The following is a 17,582-nucleotide window of genomic DNA, read 5'->3' as shown; positions in this document are numbered from 1 at the left end:
TTGCTTTCTTCTTTCTTTACAGTCAGTCTAGACTGTTCTATATATTATCTCCGGTGATTCACACAGTAGCTTCTGAAGTAAGCATGTGTGGGCTTATTTAGCCATAGTAAGTGAGAACCTGGAACTTTCATGAGGTGCAGTGAATTGCCTCATATTTTTTCATCCAAATAGTATCCTCACTAGGATCTCCGAGGTGTTTATTTTCTTCCCTGGAGAAATGAGCCCTTTTCATTGAGGAAAAGTGGTTCAAGGCTGACTATGATCCCTTTCTATTGTGATAAATTGTGTTTTTACACAAATCACGTGCTTTCTACATACATTGACCCCTTACCTTTCCTCAGATGTGTTTTTATAAATGCGCTGTGATGATTTTAGTTCTTAAACAGTAATATACTAAAAAATCGTCATACAAAAAATATCTCCTGGAAAAAAAGAACAATTGGCCAACAAATCTAGACAGCGCATGTTATTTGCGTACAAATTCACTGGGGACTGTTAGAAGGAAAGAACGAGGGCTCCTGTGGGACCGAGCCCCACTCACAGCAGCGCACCTCCAGCTTCCCAAGGTCGCAGACCCTGACAGGAGACAACCTGCCTTCACCCCCTTGGAGCAGATGGCAGAGTCGAACCACCAGGCTTCCAGTCAGCAGTCCACTTTGTTATGTGCGCACTGCGCTGCCCGGAGGCAGACATCCATCTCGTATGTGCGCCTGTCCCCTCCATCTGAGGATCTTTGTTATCTAGAGGATACAAACAGTTAAGCACCTGACTGTGAATTCAAAGACCGGAGGTTCAACTCCCCCCAGAGGTGCCTTGGTGATGTACTTGGGAAAAGCAGTAGCTGCTGAGAGTCCCATGAGGTCTTAGCTCTGTCCTGAAACACCTGGGCTCCCCGCGCCTGACTGGACTCACCAGGAACCGGTTTAGTATTTGGGGTGTTATTATCTTCATTCATTTGCTCGTCAGAGTTTCCAGGAGAGTTGGGACCCCAGCACCTGGCCCTGGCTGACCCTGAGGCCCCCTGTGCCCCTCCCTGCAGGCTGGAAGGCGGCTGCAACTATGATTACATCGAAGTCTTCGACGGCCCCTCTCACAGTTCCCCACTCATTGCTCGGGTGTGTAGCACTGGCTCCTTCGTATCGTCGTCCAACTTCATGGCCGTGCGTTTCGTCAGCGACCACAGCATCACGAGGTCCGGCTTCCGGGCTGAGTACTATTCCAGCCCTTCCAGCAGCAGCACCAGTGAGTGTCCACGCGGGAGCTGGGCAGCACCGGGCCAAGGTGCCCCGCTCGCCAAGTGAGACGGTGGAGGAGGCTGGCCAGGTCCCCAAGAGTGGCTGGTGCTGAAAGAGGGCAAGGGTCTGGGAGTCTGACCACCAGAAACAAGGTCGAGAGCCAGAAGAGGCCAGGGAATGGGAGCGTGGCTTCGCCTTGATCAGCAGGGCTAGACAGAAGGAGTAAGAGATGCTTTCAGTAATAGAAAGCAGAGGAGTGGCTGTTCCACACTCACATGACTCAGGGGAGGTCAGCCGGTGGTCAGGGGCCCTGGGAACTGACTGAACATATGTAAGAAACAGCAGGAACTAGTGATATCATCATCCACTGTAGAGGAGGCTGCGCTGTGTCTGCGCTGGTCACGGCCACCTGCACCCTCTAAACAGGGGCCTTACCAGAGACCCTGGATGCTTGGAGGAGTTGAAAGTAAGAAAGACAGGAGAGGAGGGTGTTTACTCAGGGAAAGAGGGCCCAGGAGCTTGGAGGGAAGGCAGCAGGAGACGGAGAGGGAGAAGGCAGGAGAGATGCTAAAGTCCAAAAAACTACCATGTGACTCGTCTTCACAGATGTCCAGTAAGAGGCACTGAACACAGGGAATAGATGGTGCTAGGGAGTCAGTAAGGAAGGAAGGAGGAAGGGGGGAGGTGGGAGAGGAAGGGTAGAGACAAAGAGGGAGGGTGAGGAGAGAGAGAAGGGAGGAGGGCAGAGAGGAAAAAGAGGGAAGTCTGGAGAGAGCTCAGGAAGAAGGAGAGAAGGCAGTCAAGACAGGAGAGGTAAAGGGGTGGGAAAAAGAAAGGGGAGAGGAGGGAAGAGAGAGGAGGAAGGGGAGAGGGAGAGAGTGAGGGAGGGGGAGAGAGAGGAGGGAGGGCGACCAGGTGCCCACAGTCTCAGAAGAGGAACAGGAAGGGAAGAGTGACCTTCCAGAAGTAGCTCAGAGTCAAGAAAGAACTCGGGGCCTGAGTCACACATCCTTGCCTTCTCTGAACCCCCATTTCCCCTCTCTGTAAGGCTGGGGAGACCCAGTGAGATGTTTGGTCAGTGGGAGTTCCCCTTTTATTCTGAGAGGGCAGAACAAGGGTGTGTGGGTAGAAATTGCATCTGAAAACAAGGAAATGCAGTGACCCTTCGATGCTGCCTGAGGTGCCAGCAGAGGCTGCCAGCCGTGTGCCGACCTGTCACAGGGCCTGACAGGCAGCCGACGGTGGGTGCCGCCGCGTTCTCCTACACAGACTGGTCTCTCTGCACTGACTTCCCACATAGCTGACCTATGTCCTAGTCTTCCCCTCACTCAGCTATAAAAGTCTCATCAGCAGAGACAGCCTGAGGCCATGTGGGACCTCATGAGGTGGGGCCTGACTTAAGCTATGGGGTAGTTCAGGATTGGGGGCCCGTTGCCCTTGGGTTTGGGCCACCTTGAGCTGTGCCTCTTTCTACGGGAAGAACGCTTGTGGGTCAGGACACTGACTTGGTGCGCTGCCTGCCTCACCCTCAGAGCTGGTGTGTCTGCCGAATCACATGCAAGCCATCGTGAGCCGGACCTACCTGCAGTCCCTGGGCTACTTGGTGGAGAGCCTTGAAGTCCCGGGCTGGAGCGGCAGCTCCGTGTGTCGGCCCCAGATCACCCAGAGCCAGGTGATATTCAACATCCCCTACACCAGCTGCGGCACCACCAGACAGGTACGCCCGGGCAAGGGGCTTTCCTTATAGCGATGGGGGTCTGGAGTCCTGAGTGCTGGGGACTCGAGGAAGGGGACTCTGGTGTTACAGGGACATGCTACTGTCGAGTCTAGTGCGACTCATAGCCACTCTATGAACAAAAGACCTAATGCCTTTCCATAACTGTCGTCATTCCTCCAAGTTTATAGAGTTTCCAGAGGCATGTGGTTTAGGAAGTGGATGCCACTCCTGCTTCCAAACCTATTTTACAACTGGGAGCTCCACCACATTGGGAAGCCATTCTAGTATTTGATACCCCAGTGGTACAAGGTTCAGCATCACAGCAACCCAGGTTACTTCATACATAGGGACATAATGGTTGGAAATCCACAGCTAGAGTCAATTTTGACTCCCTCGAGTCAGAACCAACTCACAGCTGACTCTTTAGTGGGCTTTAAGAAGCAGGAAATTGCATGGCAAGCGGGTGTCCATCTTCCCACAAAACTCTAGATAACCCATTGTCCTGTTTGAGCTGTTTGTCCATTGGATGGGCTCTGTCACCTCCTGCTGGCCAGGCCGGCCTTGCCCTAGGCCCTCACTTAGCCTCAGAGAGGAAAAAGGAAGAGACAGAGGTACCAACTGATGATGGTTGTAGCTTTCCCAACTCCAGACACCATGCTGTTGAAGTTCCCCACCAATTAGCACACGCTGGATACTGACCCCTCCAAGTCCCGCTCTCACAAGTACAGGGCTGCCTGTCCCTGGTCTCTCCCAGATGCCCTCACGACACAGGACACGCAGGAACATTTCTGAACCCAGTTTATTACATGTCAGGACAATGATTTGTCTAGTCCACTCATCTCATCACCAAGAGGAGGACCCAAGGTGTCCACACCGTCGTCACCCACCACAGACAGGGTAGAAGTGGGACATGGAGGAGGAGGGGTCTTACGAGTAAAGTTAAACATTCAGCCAGACAGTGCGAGCCGAGCCGTAGCAGCAGGTGTGCACCACGTTTGCTTGGAGTTGAGGTCTGGGGAGTGGGCGGGTCCCTTCCCTTTCATCAATCCCTCCATCAGCAATGGGATTCACCAGGCTGCATTTTCCTGATTGTTCTCTGCCTCTTCCAGGAAGATAATGATACCATCACCTATTCCAATCTCCTCAAAGCAACTCTTCCAGAGGGCATCATCAAAAGGAAGAAGGACCTCCACATTCACGTCAGCTGCAAAATGCTGCAGGACACCTGGGTGGACATAATGTACATTGCTAATGACACGCTCGAGGTCAAGGAGGTCCAGTATAGCAATTTCAAAGTCAACGTCTCCTTCTTCACCTCCCCGTCGTTCTCTTATCCCGTGACCACCTACCCATACTACGTGGACTTGAACCAGGATCTGTACCTTCAGGCTGAAATCGAGCATTCCGATGCCTCGCTAGCCTTGTTTGTGGACACCTGCGTGGCATCACCATATCCCAATGACTTTACATCGCAGACTTATGACCTCATCAGAAGTGGGTGAGGAACCTCTCTGTGGGAAGGCCTGAAACTTTACTGGGTGACTCCAGCATGAGCAGAGCTAAAGGTGTGAGGACAGGAGACTCTGGTCACTCAGACTGCCCACTAGCCCAGTCTTAGTCAGGGCCCCTTTCTCCACATATAAGTAACACCCTGTTGTTTTTACCTTTTAAAGCTCTTTTGTGTTGTGTCCTAGACCACAGGTCATCATCTCTGGTTAACAAATGGGGAAATGTCTGGAGATTTGGATTCCCAGTGATCAGATTAGCTGTAACACTGGGATTCGATCCCATTGGGATTAGAACTCCAGGCATGCCTTAGTTTTAGAAAGCTGGAAGTCGTGTGGAAAACTTTCAAGACTGAAATGCTAGCTCTGCTGTGTACTCGCCACACAACTCTAGTGCATGGCTCTGTGCCTGCTGTGCCCGGGTCACGAGGCTTCCATCGTCAGAAGGCCGTAGGGAGAATGCCCTGAGCCAGGCGGCACAGTAGGTGGTCTCCAGAGAATGTTCCACCGAAAGCAGGGGGGAGTCATCTGAGCGCCCATCAGCTTAAAGATGGCCACTCTCAGAGTCCAGGTTCCAACCAAGCTCAGAAGACGCGGAGATGAAGAAGCATACAGGCTGGGACGTGTGGGATCCGGCCTCTCCTCCACAGCCTCCCTGGGTGGCTGAGTTCTGCTTAAGTGAGGCTTAAGCGGAGTCCATGCGGGGCCCGAGGGCACCTGGCTGGGCAGCTCCTATCTCCACTCTTTCTGTAGTTGCTCTATGTTGGGCATGCCTCATTCCTTGGCTTATACTAGACCTCAGGGCTTCTGCAGCTATATTATATATACTTGTGTATAACACTAGAAGGGTTATACATGCATGCCTTGGAGATGTGCTCGCACAGGGAGAGTGCTAGGGAAGGATTCAGCCCATCAGCAAGATCTCACATGCTTTCCTCTTCTTCCAGGTGTGTGAAGGATGAGACCTACCAAACGTACTCCCAGCAATCACCCCACACCGCTCGCTTCAAATTCAACTCTTTCTACTTCCTGAACCACTTCCCCACCGTCTACCTGCATTGTCAGATGGTCGTGTGCAGAGCCTATGACTACACCTCCCGGTGCTACAGAGGCTGCATGACAAGGTCCAAGAGGGACGTGGGCTCCTACCAGGAGAAGGTGGACGTGGTCTTGGGCCCCGTGCAGCTGCGTGTGCCAGAGAAGCGAAGTCTGGGTAAGTGATCACCCTCTGAACACACCGTCCATCAAAGGCTAGTCCAGGAAGCCCTCGGGGGTATGAAATGTCTCTGCTGGTGTCATATTTCCATACTAATTGAGCACCTATTAGGTGCTGGGCCTCAGGATACAGAATACATGGTTCCTGCCCTCCCACAGGGACAAGTGATCTGTGGGAACCCTGCAGAGGGTTTGCTACTGTAGACTCAGAACCACTAGGACTTCAAGCTCCTCACCTAAGAAATAAAAATGTTAATACCTCCTTCCCTCTAAGGAATGTTGAGATGGTTATATAAAAGATTTCAAATTATCATGAACGCTAGACTTTCTGGAGCCACAGAGTGAAGGATGAACCCCCTAAATATAACCCTGAGGTAACCTTTAAACAAGAACTATTCCCTGAAGTCTTCTGAAAACCCAACAGTGGTTTGGCTTACCTAGAACGCCGTGCAGATTCATAGATGGTGTGGGGGTAGGTGACATGAGCGTGGCCTTAGCAGGAGTTGTTACCCTCCCTGAGGGCTATGCCATAAGTGTATCTGAAGCCTCTCTCTCTCCCTCCTCCCAAATCCAGTCTCCAGGTCCAGAGGACTCTGGCCTCTGTGCTTATTAATTCTTGCATTCCATGCACATTTACAGAAGGCCAGTCAGTGCTAGGACAGGTGACACACGCTAACTGAAAGGGGACAGTTCAGAACCACCCTGACGCTTCTTGGAACAAGGCCTGGCGAAAACCCCACAGAGCCCGTCCTCCTCTGACACTCATGGGGTCACTGGGAATCACAGTGGACTCAGGTCACTAGCACCGGCTGGGTGTTCCAGGAAACATGAACCCACAAAGCCAGCGAAAATTTTGCCCTGCACTTCCGTCCAGTGGGCAAGAGTGGACGCACCTCGTCATGCTGCACTTTGCTGATAGTGCATTTCCCACCAGCTGAAGGTCCACGGCAGTCTTGCCCAGAGCAAGTCTCACAGGGCCATTTCCCCAACAGCATGTGCTCACTTCCTGTCCCTGCGTCACATTACGGTCATTCCCACAATATTTCAAGCATTTTATCACACTGTTGTGTAGTTTATAGTCCACACTATGGTACAAGTGTAAATTTTTTTAAAAAATATTTTTTATTGTGATTTTAACAAAAGTTTACAGAAAACTTAGATTTCCATTTATTTATTGTTGCACATTTTCCTCCCTACAACCCCCTAGTTCACTTAAAAAATTTTATATATATATTCATTTATTGTTGTATAATTTCCTCCCTCTCCCCCACCCCAGTCCACTTAGTACCTCTTATTCTGGACTGTTGTTATGCAAATAATGCCTCATTGTATATTGTTGGGGGGAAACTAAGAAAAGAGGGGATAAATAATTAACGCTACATTGTTTGCACTGGAAAATAAGAAAACCCATGTGAGTCCCTTTATTGCAATATATCACCACTACTCCCCCATTCGCCTCACTGCCCTGTAGCGAGTCCTGCATACCTCTTGCCTGAGTCTTGTAATAATCCCTCAGTTTGCCTAAAATGCCCGGATTCTCTCCCCTGTCATCCCCTGGGCCCCTCCAGCCACTCTGCTGGGCCCCTCGGGCCATGCTGCTTCTGCCAGGGCCCAGCTCTTAGTTCCTGCTGAGTAACCTGTCCTGAGGGAGCTGTGATGGGTCAGTGGTTAAGCTCTGGGCTGCTAACAGAAAGGTTGGCAATTTGAATCCACCAGCTGACCTGCAGGAGACAGATGTGCCGTCTGCTTCTGTAAAGGTTTACAGCCTTGTTAACTCCATGGTGCAGTTCTTTGTCCTTAGACTCAGCCCTAGTTGGAATCACTACGGTGGCAATAGGTTGGGGTTTTCGGGGTAGTACCCTCTGACTTGGCTGACACCCACAGCCCTTGGGGCTCTGCTCTAGGTTTTCCTTTGGGAATCCCTCTCCTCTCTTATCTCCCTAGATGCATCCATCAGACAAAGTGGCTCCTAGGGGAACCCACCTTTGGGCCACCATGTTTATCCGGTCTCACTCTGGCCCCTTCTGTATCCCGACTCACCCCTGTCTTCTCTCCTCCTCAGACCTGTCGGTAGGGGAACGTAAGCAGGAGGTGACCAGTGTCCAAGGACAAGATGCTAAGGCAGCTGCCATCTCCGTGGGGGTCTTCCTGGTCGTGGTGGTGGTGGTGGCAGCCTTCCTGCTGGGGAAGAGGAGGACACAAGCCCTCAGAAGCCAACCTCAGAGCTACAGAATGTGAAATCAGAGAAGGCAAGATCAGAGCGTGCACCCAGACAGACCCTGGCTCTGGGCTTGGAGACTGGAGTGTGGAAGGGAGAGCAGAGAGCACAGAGCTTGGCCAACAGCAGCGCCCAGCTCTGTCCACCAGCACAGGCACCTGGGGAAGGGGGAAGGGGGCGACGCTGGGCTGGGCGAGGAAAGGTGGACTTTGGGACTGCAGTGGGACAGAACATGCCAGGGAATCGGGGACCAGGCTCCACAGTGCTCCGTGCAGTGGTGAATCTTCACTGCTGGCATGCGCTCTTCTTTGACCTTTTGTAAATGAAGCCTGTAGAATAAATGGAGCTTTCCTTTGTGGGAGAAAACAAACAAAAAAAAAAAAAAAAAAAAAAAAAAAAAAAAAAAAAAAAGAAAGAAAGAAAGAAAAAAACACAAACAAACAGAATAAAGAACCTTTTTCAAAGCAAGTATCAGTTTGATCTGTTTCCTAGCGGCTTCCCTAAGCATTCTAAAACCAGAAGCGAGCCCACACCACCTGGCTGGTTCCTTCGCTGGATTTCCAAGCGTGAATCTTCACAGGATGGAACCACCTCATCGTTCTCCCTCCGATTGGCTGGTGGGTTTGAAAGGCTGCGCTTCTTTTAAATTAGCAGACTAACAAGTAAGGCACTGTGTGAACAGAGCACCTTCTTCCAGCATCAGATGGCTTCAAGTTAAACACACAGGAAGAGAGAGCAGGTACTGGAAGAATGACAGAGCAGGAAGCCTTTCCCTGTGCTTCCAGAACCTTCTAGGAAATACAGGACCCATCCTCAAGAGTCCTCGAAATATTCTATCTTACCCAGAAAAGGCAGGATGAAAGGGCCAGAAAGGAAGGAACGCCAGCTGCCTCGTCATTGTTAGTGGAGTTTCTGAGCAACAGACTTGTCTGTCCCTTTGGCGGCCCGTAGAGTATTCAGTTCTCCACCTCCTCAAGTCAAATGCACTGAGTCTTCTTAGGTCAGCAGTATTCCTGGTCCAACTTTCAATGTACAGGAAGCACTTGAAAATTCCATGGCTTGGATCAGATGCACTTTAATCTTTAAACTGACATTCCTGTTCTTTTGCACTTGGGAGAAATCCTTGACAGTAGATTTTTTTCCAAAGCAACTTGTCTTATGATGTTACCATAGGTGTTGATCGCAACTAACTCCACCACACATAACCACAAAAAAAAGTTCAGCCTGGGAGTGAGGCTAAGGAGAACTGGATTCCTGAGGTCTGACTGGAGAGGTAACCCTCGGCAGTGGGACGGGAATTCCCTGGGGTACAGAGAAACTCAGCAGACAGGCGACCTAGTGCTGTGATGAGAAAAGCCCAGAGATACTCATCCACCAGGGCGAGCAGGGAGGAGGGGGTGTCCCTGACAAAAGCCAGAGCGTCTCTGAGTCCAGGGATTTTTGCAGCTTGGAATCGTGGCGTTTACCACCCTCTCTGCCACCAGCACTCATGCCCCCCCCCCACTAGAGTGGAGGAAGCCTGGGGGGCCTCCTGTGGTGGCCAATCTGCTCAGAGAAGCAACAAACACCCAGTGCAAGCAAGGGCCAGGCCAGGTGGAGGGGTCCTGAGCAGAGAGGGCAGAAGCTACAATCTGGGAAGCTTGTGAGGTTTGAGAAAAGACAAAACAGCAGGCAATCAGATACCTGAGGATGCGTAGTAGGGGTAGCTCCGTCCTCCTTTCTTCCCTTCCTCCCCCCCCCCTTCCCCCCCCCTTCCCCCCATCTTTCTTTCCTTTCTGGAAGCCCCAGGCCCTGTAAGAGCAGTCACCAACAGTTCAGTCTTTATAAAGGGGACGCTCGCATCCATCATACTCGTCCAGGAATCTTCTTTCCCCTTGAGATGTCCCCCAGGAACCAGCACCCCTCCCAGGTGTCCACTATGGCCATGGCCGTGCTCTTGGATGTGTGAGGAGACTGAGGCCCTTTCCGAAGTGCTCGTGGCTGTTTGTGTAGGAGATTGAGGCCCTGTCTGGAGTGCTCGTGGTCTTTTGTGTCCAGGGACGAGTAGAGGGGCTCCTTGCAGGACACTGGGCGCCCGTTTGTGGAAACTGGGGAGCTGGCGGCCGACCTCACCACGAGGGGGCGCGAGAGAGCAAGCACGTCCCACGGGAGGCACTGCTGCAGGAGGGGCGGGGCCAGCATCCTTCAGGTGTGTGCCAGGTAGAGAAGGCCAGTGGGCGACTCAGGACATTTGAGTGTGTGCGGGGGAAGGGGAGATCCTGATGGCAGATGGAGGCTGATGTTGCGACCGCAGAGGCCAGAACTCTACCCCGAGGCCTTGGGAGAGAGTGTGAACCCCAGACACCGAGTATGCTGGGTCCAGGCAGGGCGTGATGAAGGGGTGCACGTCCGTGGACCACGCTGGTGGAGCCCCTGCACTTGCCCCTTCGGGATTGCTCAGAGCCACAAGACTGCCCGGGCGCCCAGAGCCACGTGGACTCTACCTCAGAGGATGGCTGACCCTCACCTGCTTTCCCCAGTGGCCAGGGGAGCGGCAGGCTGCATGGTCGTGTGTCCTGGTCCTGAGTGGTACCTTCCTTTCCCTTCTGCTCTCGCCCTCTCCCTCCTGCCCCCCACCAGCATCTCTCCTTCCTGCTGTCCTTTACAGACACCACAATTCGTCATGGTTCAAGCCAGGGTTGATATCTGCTGACTGGAGTAGGGAGCTCTGGTGGCCTAATGATGAGAAACTGTCCTGCAATCCTAAAGGCGTGGGGTTTGAATCCACCTGCTCTGCAGGAGAAGGCTGGGTAATCTCCTCCCGTGTGATTTACTGCCTCTGAAAACCCGCTAGAGGGTCAGCTGTGGTTCTGACACTGCAATACACTCCAGTAATACAGTGGGACACACTTGGTACACTCAACAGTATAAATGAATCACAAAATAAATATACAGAGCTCAAAAAACTAAGCTAAAAAAGAGTATGTACTACATGATTTTTCCATTTATATACTGCTCTAGAAAAATGGGAACTGAGAGTTCGTGAAGGAGGACTAGGGGCTGAGTCCGGAGAACTTCAGCTTCTAACTTCACTGTATTACCTCTCTGGTGGGTTGATGTGCCAGCTGCTCCTTGGGAAAAAGATGGGTGAACGCTTTCCTGTGCTTATCACCACCCCAGAAGAATGCCGGCTTGACGTCCGTTCTCGATGGCATTGGGTCCAGTTTGAACGTCTTGTGACAGACGAGTGACAAGTCTGCCTCTGAAAGGAGTTGTGGCAGCGGTTAGGGCGTCCAGCTCCTGATCAAAGGGTCCGTCGTGCCAGCTCCCAGCTGGAGAAGTCCACTCTTGTAAAGGTTTATGCCTTGGAAACAACTCCTTTAACTGATATTTCCCATTTATTACAACTAGGGGTGGAGGGCGACACTCCATCTGCTTAAAGCAACTTAAGAAACTACGTCAAGGACTCATGCATTTTGGACGGGCAAGCGCCTCACTCCTGAGCCCCAAGTATTTGCTCTCCCTCGTCTGAATTCTTGGAAGCAGGAGTGGCATCCACTTCCTAAACAACATGCCTCTGGAAATTACAATAGTTATAGAAAGGCTTCAGGGTTTTGTTCATAGGGTCGATGGCAACCAACAACAACAACATGTGAATTCTCTCCCCAGTCTTAGACATGAATAAAGTTTTAGCAAAAGGTCAGATCCCAGGACCTTGGGCCATTAACCCTTATGCTTGCCTCGCGCCTCATACAACCATGGTCAAGCCCTAGGCTGGTGGCAACTCCCCTATTGCGTAGAGTGGTAACGTTAAGGTGCAAGTCTGTGAGAAGGCAGCAGAGGGGTGCAGATAGGACACATTATGGTCGCTTTGCCATAGACCCTAAGATCTGATATTTGCACACTTGGAGGTGTGGAGACCAGCAGGCAGCAGTCCTGGGTGAGTAGGCATTTCTGTGGAGAGCAAGAACTCCGGGCAGAGCAGGTCTCTCCTAGCTGTCATTGCTCAGCCCAACAGCTCAGCCTGTGGCTTGAACTCATACAAACCAACCAGTCGGCCTGAAGTTGGGAAGAAAGTGGACCACAAATGGCTGCAGGGGACAGAGCAGTCCCATAGAGCCACCTCTGAAGTGGCTCTTGGAGCCTGAGGAGAGTTTGGTGGCCGCTGACCTTTTCACATAACACCAATTTTCACCAAAAGTGACACAACATGTAAATGTCATTTGTTTAGAACCCAACCATGTATTTGAAGGATGTGTGTGTGTGTGTGTGTGTGTGAGTGAGTGTGAGCGCGCGTGCAACAAAACAAATATCTATGGAAATGGATTATAGCCTGATGATCTACATGTTCACTCAATTCTTTGTGACATACAATTGCAACAGATGTTATTAGCCCGAAAAGACTTACAGTTCAGTTGGAGCTCCCAACTAAAGCCTAAGGTTCTCGGAAAGTGAAAGAATGCCACTGAAAGTGAGGACTCGAGGGCGGCCCCACCAGGCAGCAGCGGGCAGCTGAAACCCGAGGGCAATTACCACTAGACTGGACAGGCCTACACTGGGGGTAGGTGGGTGGTGGACAAGGAAAAATGCTCTGAGTAGGAGGTCCCATATGAACGATGGAGAGTCGACGGAGTGTGATGAATTCAAAAACAGAGAATTCTGAAGGTGCTTCTTAGTTCTGAGGCTTTCTGGATTGAGACTGATCACATGTCAGGTGTGTTTCCAGATTGGCTTGCTCTTCCATAGAAATGGACAAGGTATTTTGGGGAGCTGGTTGGACTCTGGCTCGTTTTCTTGCTTCCGGATGGTTGTAGAAAGACATCTGATGGACCCCAAAGAGGTGGTCAGCTCCCTCTGATTATCATTAAGAGTTGAGTAGATTTCAGAGGTCAAGAACCTGCCTGAATGTGATGGGGTGGTATGTTTGTCTTATAGATATGACTTATATAAAAAGAGGGGGAAATGATGGTATTAATAAGTTCAGAATTCTCTATATAGGTATCAGTTGTAAAACTCTAGTTATTTTTCTTCAGTTGCTTAGCCTCTGAGTTCTCTGTTTCCTGTCTTTAGTCATGTAGAGTAGTTTGATCTGTCTGTTTACCCAGAAGAGGAAATGCATGTATCCTAGATGCTGGTGAAGCTGGTTCTCTAGTCATATGTAAACTGTATGTTAATCTGCCTGTTTACCAGGAAGAGAACTGAGGCCTTCCTGAATTACTGATGGGAACTGTCCTTTTCAGATGTAGAAATCACCTTTTTTTACTAACAAAAGTGCATTGTTAAATGAGCTGGAGTTTCACCCTAGTATGTAAGGCCATGACCACTCCCAGATGAGGAGGCAGTCTTTGAGGCCGGGACCCACTGTCCTCCACAGATCTGTAATAAAGTGCCTTTATGGATACTGCTGTCCGTTTGTCTTATTGGCGACTGACTACGGAAAGAACCCCTTGCGTTCAGTAACACTATTAGTACTAGGACTAACCTTCCCAGATTCTCTAACTTTTGGACACTGTGGTAAGGTGTTATGCTGCCAACCCAAAGGCAGACAGTTCAAATCCATCAACTGTTCTGCTGGAGAAAGATGAACAGTCTCTTTCCCTTCAGTGTACAGCCCCTGGAAACCCTGCGGAGGGTCAGCTATGAGGTAGTTCCAACTCGACAGCACACAACAACACTTGCCCCTCTTTGCCCAAGCTCGTCACGTCTTGCACTATAGTTTCAGGGTCTCTGATGTTTCCAGAAGGCATTGAGAGCAAATTATATGACAATTAGCAGCCAGGCCCGGGCTTCTGCTAACACACTTATGCTCTGTGCTTAGAAAAAGGCCAGCTGCTGCGTTCCCACTTTGTATTTAGGATGATAGAGTAAAAACTACTACCCAACTATTTTGATCATTGGTGACATACATTGACAGTAGAGTATGAAAATGTAAGGCAAGAGTAACACTGCCTATGATGGTTACGGTAATGTGTCGACGTGGCCGTGGCCGTTTTTCTCTTTACGTGATGTGTTAGACCAAAGTGTTTTCACCTGAGATAGTTCAGGCTGAGAAGGCCAGAACTCCACTAACACAAGCATCCCATGTCCCAGGAAGACAGCCTACGTGAGTAAGCCTGCCCACCCCCAGGTGTCCCCTCTTAACCACCTATAACTGCTAAGAGCTTTCAGGTGTCATCCAGGTGACCCCTTTATGACCTTCTCGGAGGCAGCCATCTTGAAAGAGCATGCGCAGTGAAGCATCTACCAGATTTCATCCTGAAAGATGAAAACCTGCAGCGCATGTCCTGTGATGACTACGCAGCAGAGAGACATCGTGGAGTCCAGCTCTGGGGCTACTGATGTGCATAATCTCTCCTCTTCCAAAGGGAAGCCTGCCTTTCCCTCCTGAAAGTGCTAGATAAACCTGGGCTTTTCCCTGCAGCCATAACCGAGCCCACAGATATCCCCTTAATACCTCCCCTGGCTGAGAAAGATCTGGGAAGCTCATCCTTTGTCTCCTATATGCTAACATATCTATGCTATATATACATTAAATATATACGTATAGCTATATATACATTCTGGAAGCAGGAGTGGCATCCACTTCCGAAATTCCTTGCCTCCAGAAACTATGAAGAGTGCTCAGGCCTTTCGTTCATAGGGTCGCTAAGAGTCCTCTACAACTCGATGGTACGTAACAATAACAACGACAACACAGAGAGCTACATTGGCCTAGTGGACAGAAAGTTATGCTACCAAGCCCAAGGTGGGTGATTTTAATCTGTGGCCCTCAGGCTGGGTTCAAATTGTTTTCCTGTCAAACATTATTCTAGGTGGTATTAACACTGGTCTGTGCATTGCTGTACAGAGGTAACTCGTAGTTGCTGTGAAGCTGAACACTGTGACACTAATGTGCCAAATGTGATAATGGTTACCCATGATGGACAGTGTTTGCTGGAGCTTCCCTATTAAAACAAGCCTGAGGCAGGAGTGGCATCCACTTCCAAAATAGCTTGCCTCCGGAAACTCTATGAATAGTGCTCAGACCTTTCGTTCATAGGATCGCTAAGAGTGATCTATGACTCAATGGCACCTAACAACAACAACAACAACAACATATATACATTACATATATGCTATATATACATTGTATATGCTATATATGTGCTATATATGCTTTAAATGCATTGTGGTGGTGGTGAATTGTTGTTAAGTGTCACTGAGTCTTAGATGACTCATAGCGACTCTATGAATACCTGAACATTTGTATAACTTTCATCGTTTCTCCAAGTTCATAGAGTTTCCAGAGGCAAGTTATTTAGGAAGTGGGTACCACTCCTGCTTCCAAGCTTGTTTTAATCAGGGACCTCCACCAAACCTGTCCACCATGGTTAACATTTCAATGTAGTATATTTGTGTGTGTGTGTGTGTGTATACACATATATACGCTCACATTTTGTGCATGCTATATACATATTGTATATGCTATATATACACATTATATATGCTATACATACATTCTATAGAGAGAGATATTTTTATATGGTTTTGCAATTATGTAATGATGTCATCTGGCAGCTGTGTAATGATGTATCATCGCCCATTTCTGTATAATGCCAGGTTTTCTATAATGGGCTGATAGAACCTCACCACGTCAATGTCAGTAAGTGAGGAGGGATGTGTGTGTGTGACTATAAGCATATACATACATGTATGTGTATACTTTCATATACTATAAGACAAAAAGGGCACACGTCTTAGATACTTCTTAGACATAACCAAACACCTCCCGGCATTGATTGTCTGGGTATGAAGTCTTAAAATCATGCTCTTGGTGGACAGTGTTGGCTGGAGCTTCCCGACTAAATCAAGCCTGGAAGCAGGAGCGGCATCCACTTCCGAAATGACTTGCCTCTGGAAACTCTATGTACGAACAGTGCTCAGGCTGTTCGTTCATAGGGTCGCTATGAGTCGTCTACGACTCGATGGTATCAAAAAACAATAACAATGATTACGACCAAGAGAGAGCTACGTTGGCCTAGTGGAAGGAAGCTGTGCTACCAAGCCGAAGGTGGGTGACTGTCATCTGTGGCCCTCGGCCAGGTTCAAATTGTCTTCCTGTCAAACATTCTTCTAGGTGGTATAGCACTGGTCTGTGCATTGCTGTACAGAGGTAACCCGTGGTTGCTGTGATGCTGAAGCCTGTGACAGTGATGTGCCAGTTGTGGTAATGGGCACCCACAGTGGACAGTGTTGGCTGGAGCTTCCCGACTAAATCAAGCCTGGAAGCAGGAGCGGCATCCACTTCCGAAATGACTTGCCTCTGGAAACTCTATGTACGAACAGTGCTCAGGCTGTTCGTTCATAGGGTCGCTATGAGTCGTCTACGACTCGATGGCATCAAACAACAACAACAACAACTAGGGGGACAAGTCAATCAATTGGCATAATATGGTTTATAAAGTTTCTTTTCTATTTCCTAGTTGGTGATTAGTGCTTGAGGTCTTAAAGACTTGCAAGCATCCATCTAAGAGACAGTTTTGGTCTCTTCTTGTCTGGAACAAAATAGAAGGAAACTAGTGATTCAAAGAAGAAACTGGTCTATACACTAAAAGTCGACACGCACCATTGTTCTCTACTGAGAACAGAAGTAAATGGTTCCACCTGCTACTACTCACCGTTCTTATCTGGGTAACAACAGATTGATCCTAATAAAAATGGGAGGGAAATTTTGAACAGAACCTCAAATTCTTAAGAATTCTAGACTCATTGGGACAATTGAAGATTAGAGGACTCCCCAAGGCTATTGTCCTGATATACTTTTTAAACCTTGAACTAAAACTAGTCTCTGAAGTGGCCTTTCAGTTAAGTAACAGAATAAATTAAAAAATAAAGAACATCAGCTGTGAGTATTGTGGTCATTTGAAAAACCTGTAGAGATCAAACGGTCAATACTTCCTCTAAAGCAAAGTTGGGAAGGTAACAGGGAATTGAGATTAATGAAAACAAAATCATATGAACAGAAGAATAAAAAGGCTCACCAATTATTAAGAATACAAGCAATGTCCTTGAATAATTGGTACAGAAATGTTGAATATCCTCATCCCCCAGAATAACTAACAATTGCTTGTCATAATCTTAGTAAATACCTTTTTTGTTGCAACAGTATAAATGCATAGGGATGGTGCAGCGAGGGGGAAAAAACCCAAACACCTGAGAAAATTTATTACCAGAACTGAGAGTAACTGTAGACTTGAAGGGCTATAGGGATAGGTACCTGATTTGAGCAAATGCCTTTCTTCTTTCTCATGATCTCACATCTAACACCATTGCTTCACTTACTCTTCTCTCTAGCTGGCAGCCTCTCCTGTGTGCAGATTTAAGATGAGTGCCGCAAAGTTCTCAAGTTTATTTGCTCATTCTTCAAAGAGACAACAACAAACATCTTACCTTTGATTGCAGCTTGAAACTCTTAGGTATGTAATCTAATTGGTTTCGAATGAGTCCTATGTCCACTTGTTGTATCAGATAACAACAGTGCTGGGTCATAGAGTACAAACTATGCATCGGGCCCAGTCACATGATACTACACTTGGGAAAGGAGACGAGTGAAGGTCAACTACCTTTTGGCCATCATTCCAAAAGACATCTATAGACATCAACGAAAACACTGGGGTTGGCCAGCTTTGTGTGTTATGTTATTCTTCAGTGTGGGGTTTGGTTTTATTTCCAGA

At 48.9% G+C, this 17,582-nt stretch overlaps 1 protein-coding gene across 1 annotated transcript in view; it reads left to right on the top strand.

The window, feature by feature from the left end:
- DMBT1 (deleted in malignant brain tumors 1) overlaps window positions 1-7,910 on the top strand; it is an 86,831-nt gene extending 78,921 nt beyond the window's left edge. The window contains 5 exon segments of the mRNA XM_006903735.1: window positions 1,040-1,242; window positions 2,768-2,952; window positions 4,062-4,450; window positions 5,405-5,670; window positions 7,735-7,910. Of these exon segments, the coding sequence (XP_006903797.1) occupies window positions 1,040-1,242; window positions 2,768-2,952; window positions 4,062-4,450; window positions 5,405-5,670; window positions 7,735-7,910 (1,219 nt within the window).
- Window positions 7,911-17,582: the final 9,672 nt, after the last annotated feature.

Source organism: Elephantulus edwardii, unplaced genomic scaffold (genome assembly GCF_000299155.1).
Source record: "Elephantulus edwardii isolate Elephantulus edwardi_28Jun2011 unplaced genomic scaffold, EleEdw1.0 scaffold00006, whole genome shotgun sequence".
NCBI classification, from domain to species: domain Eukaryota; kingdom Metazoa; phylum Chordata; class Mammalia; order Macroscelidea; family Macroscelididae; genus Elephantulus; species Elephantulus edwardii.
The sequence above is the reverse complement of the archived record's forward strand: the minus strand, read 5'-3'. Positions and strand labels throughout refer to the sequence as shown.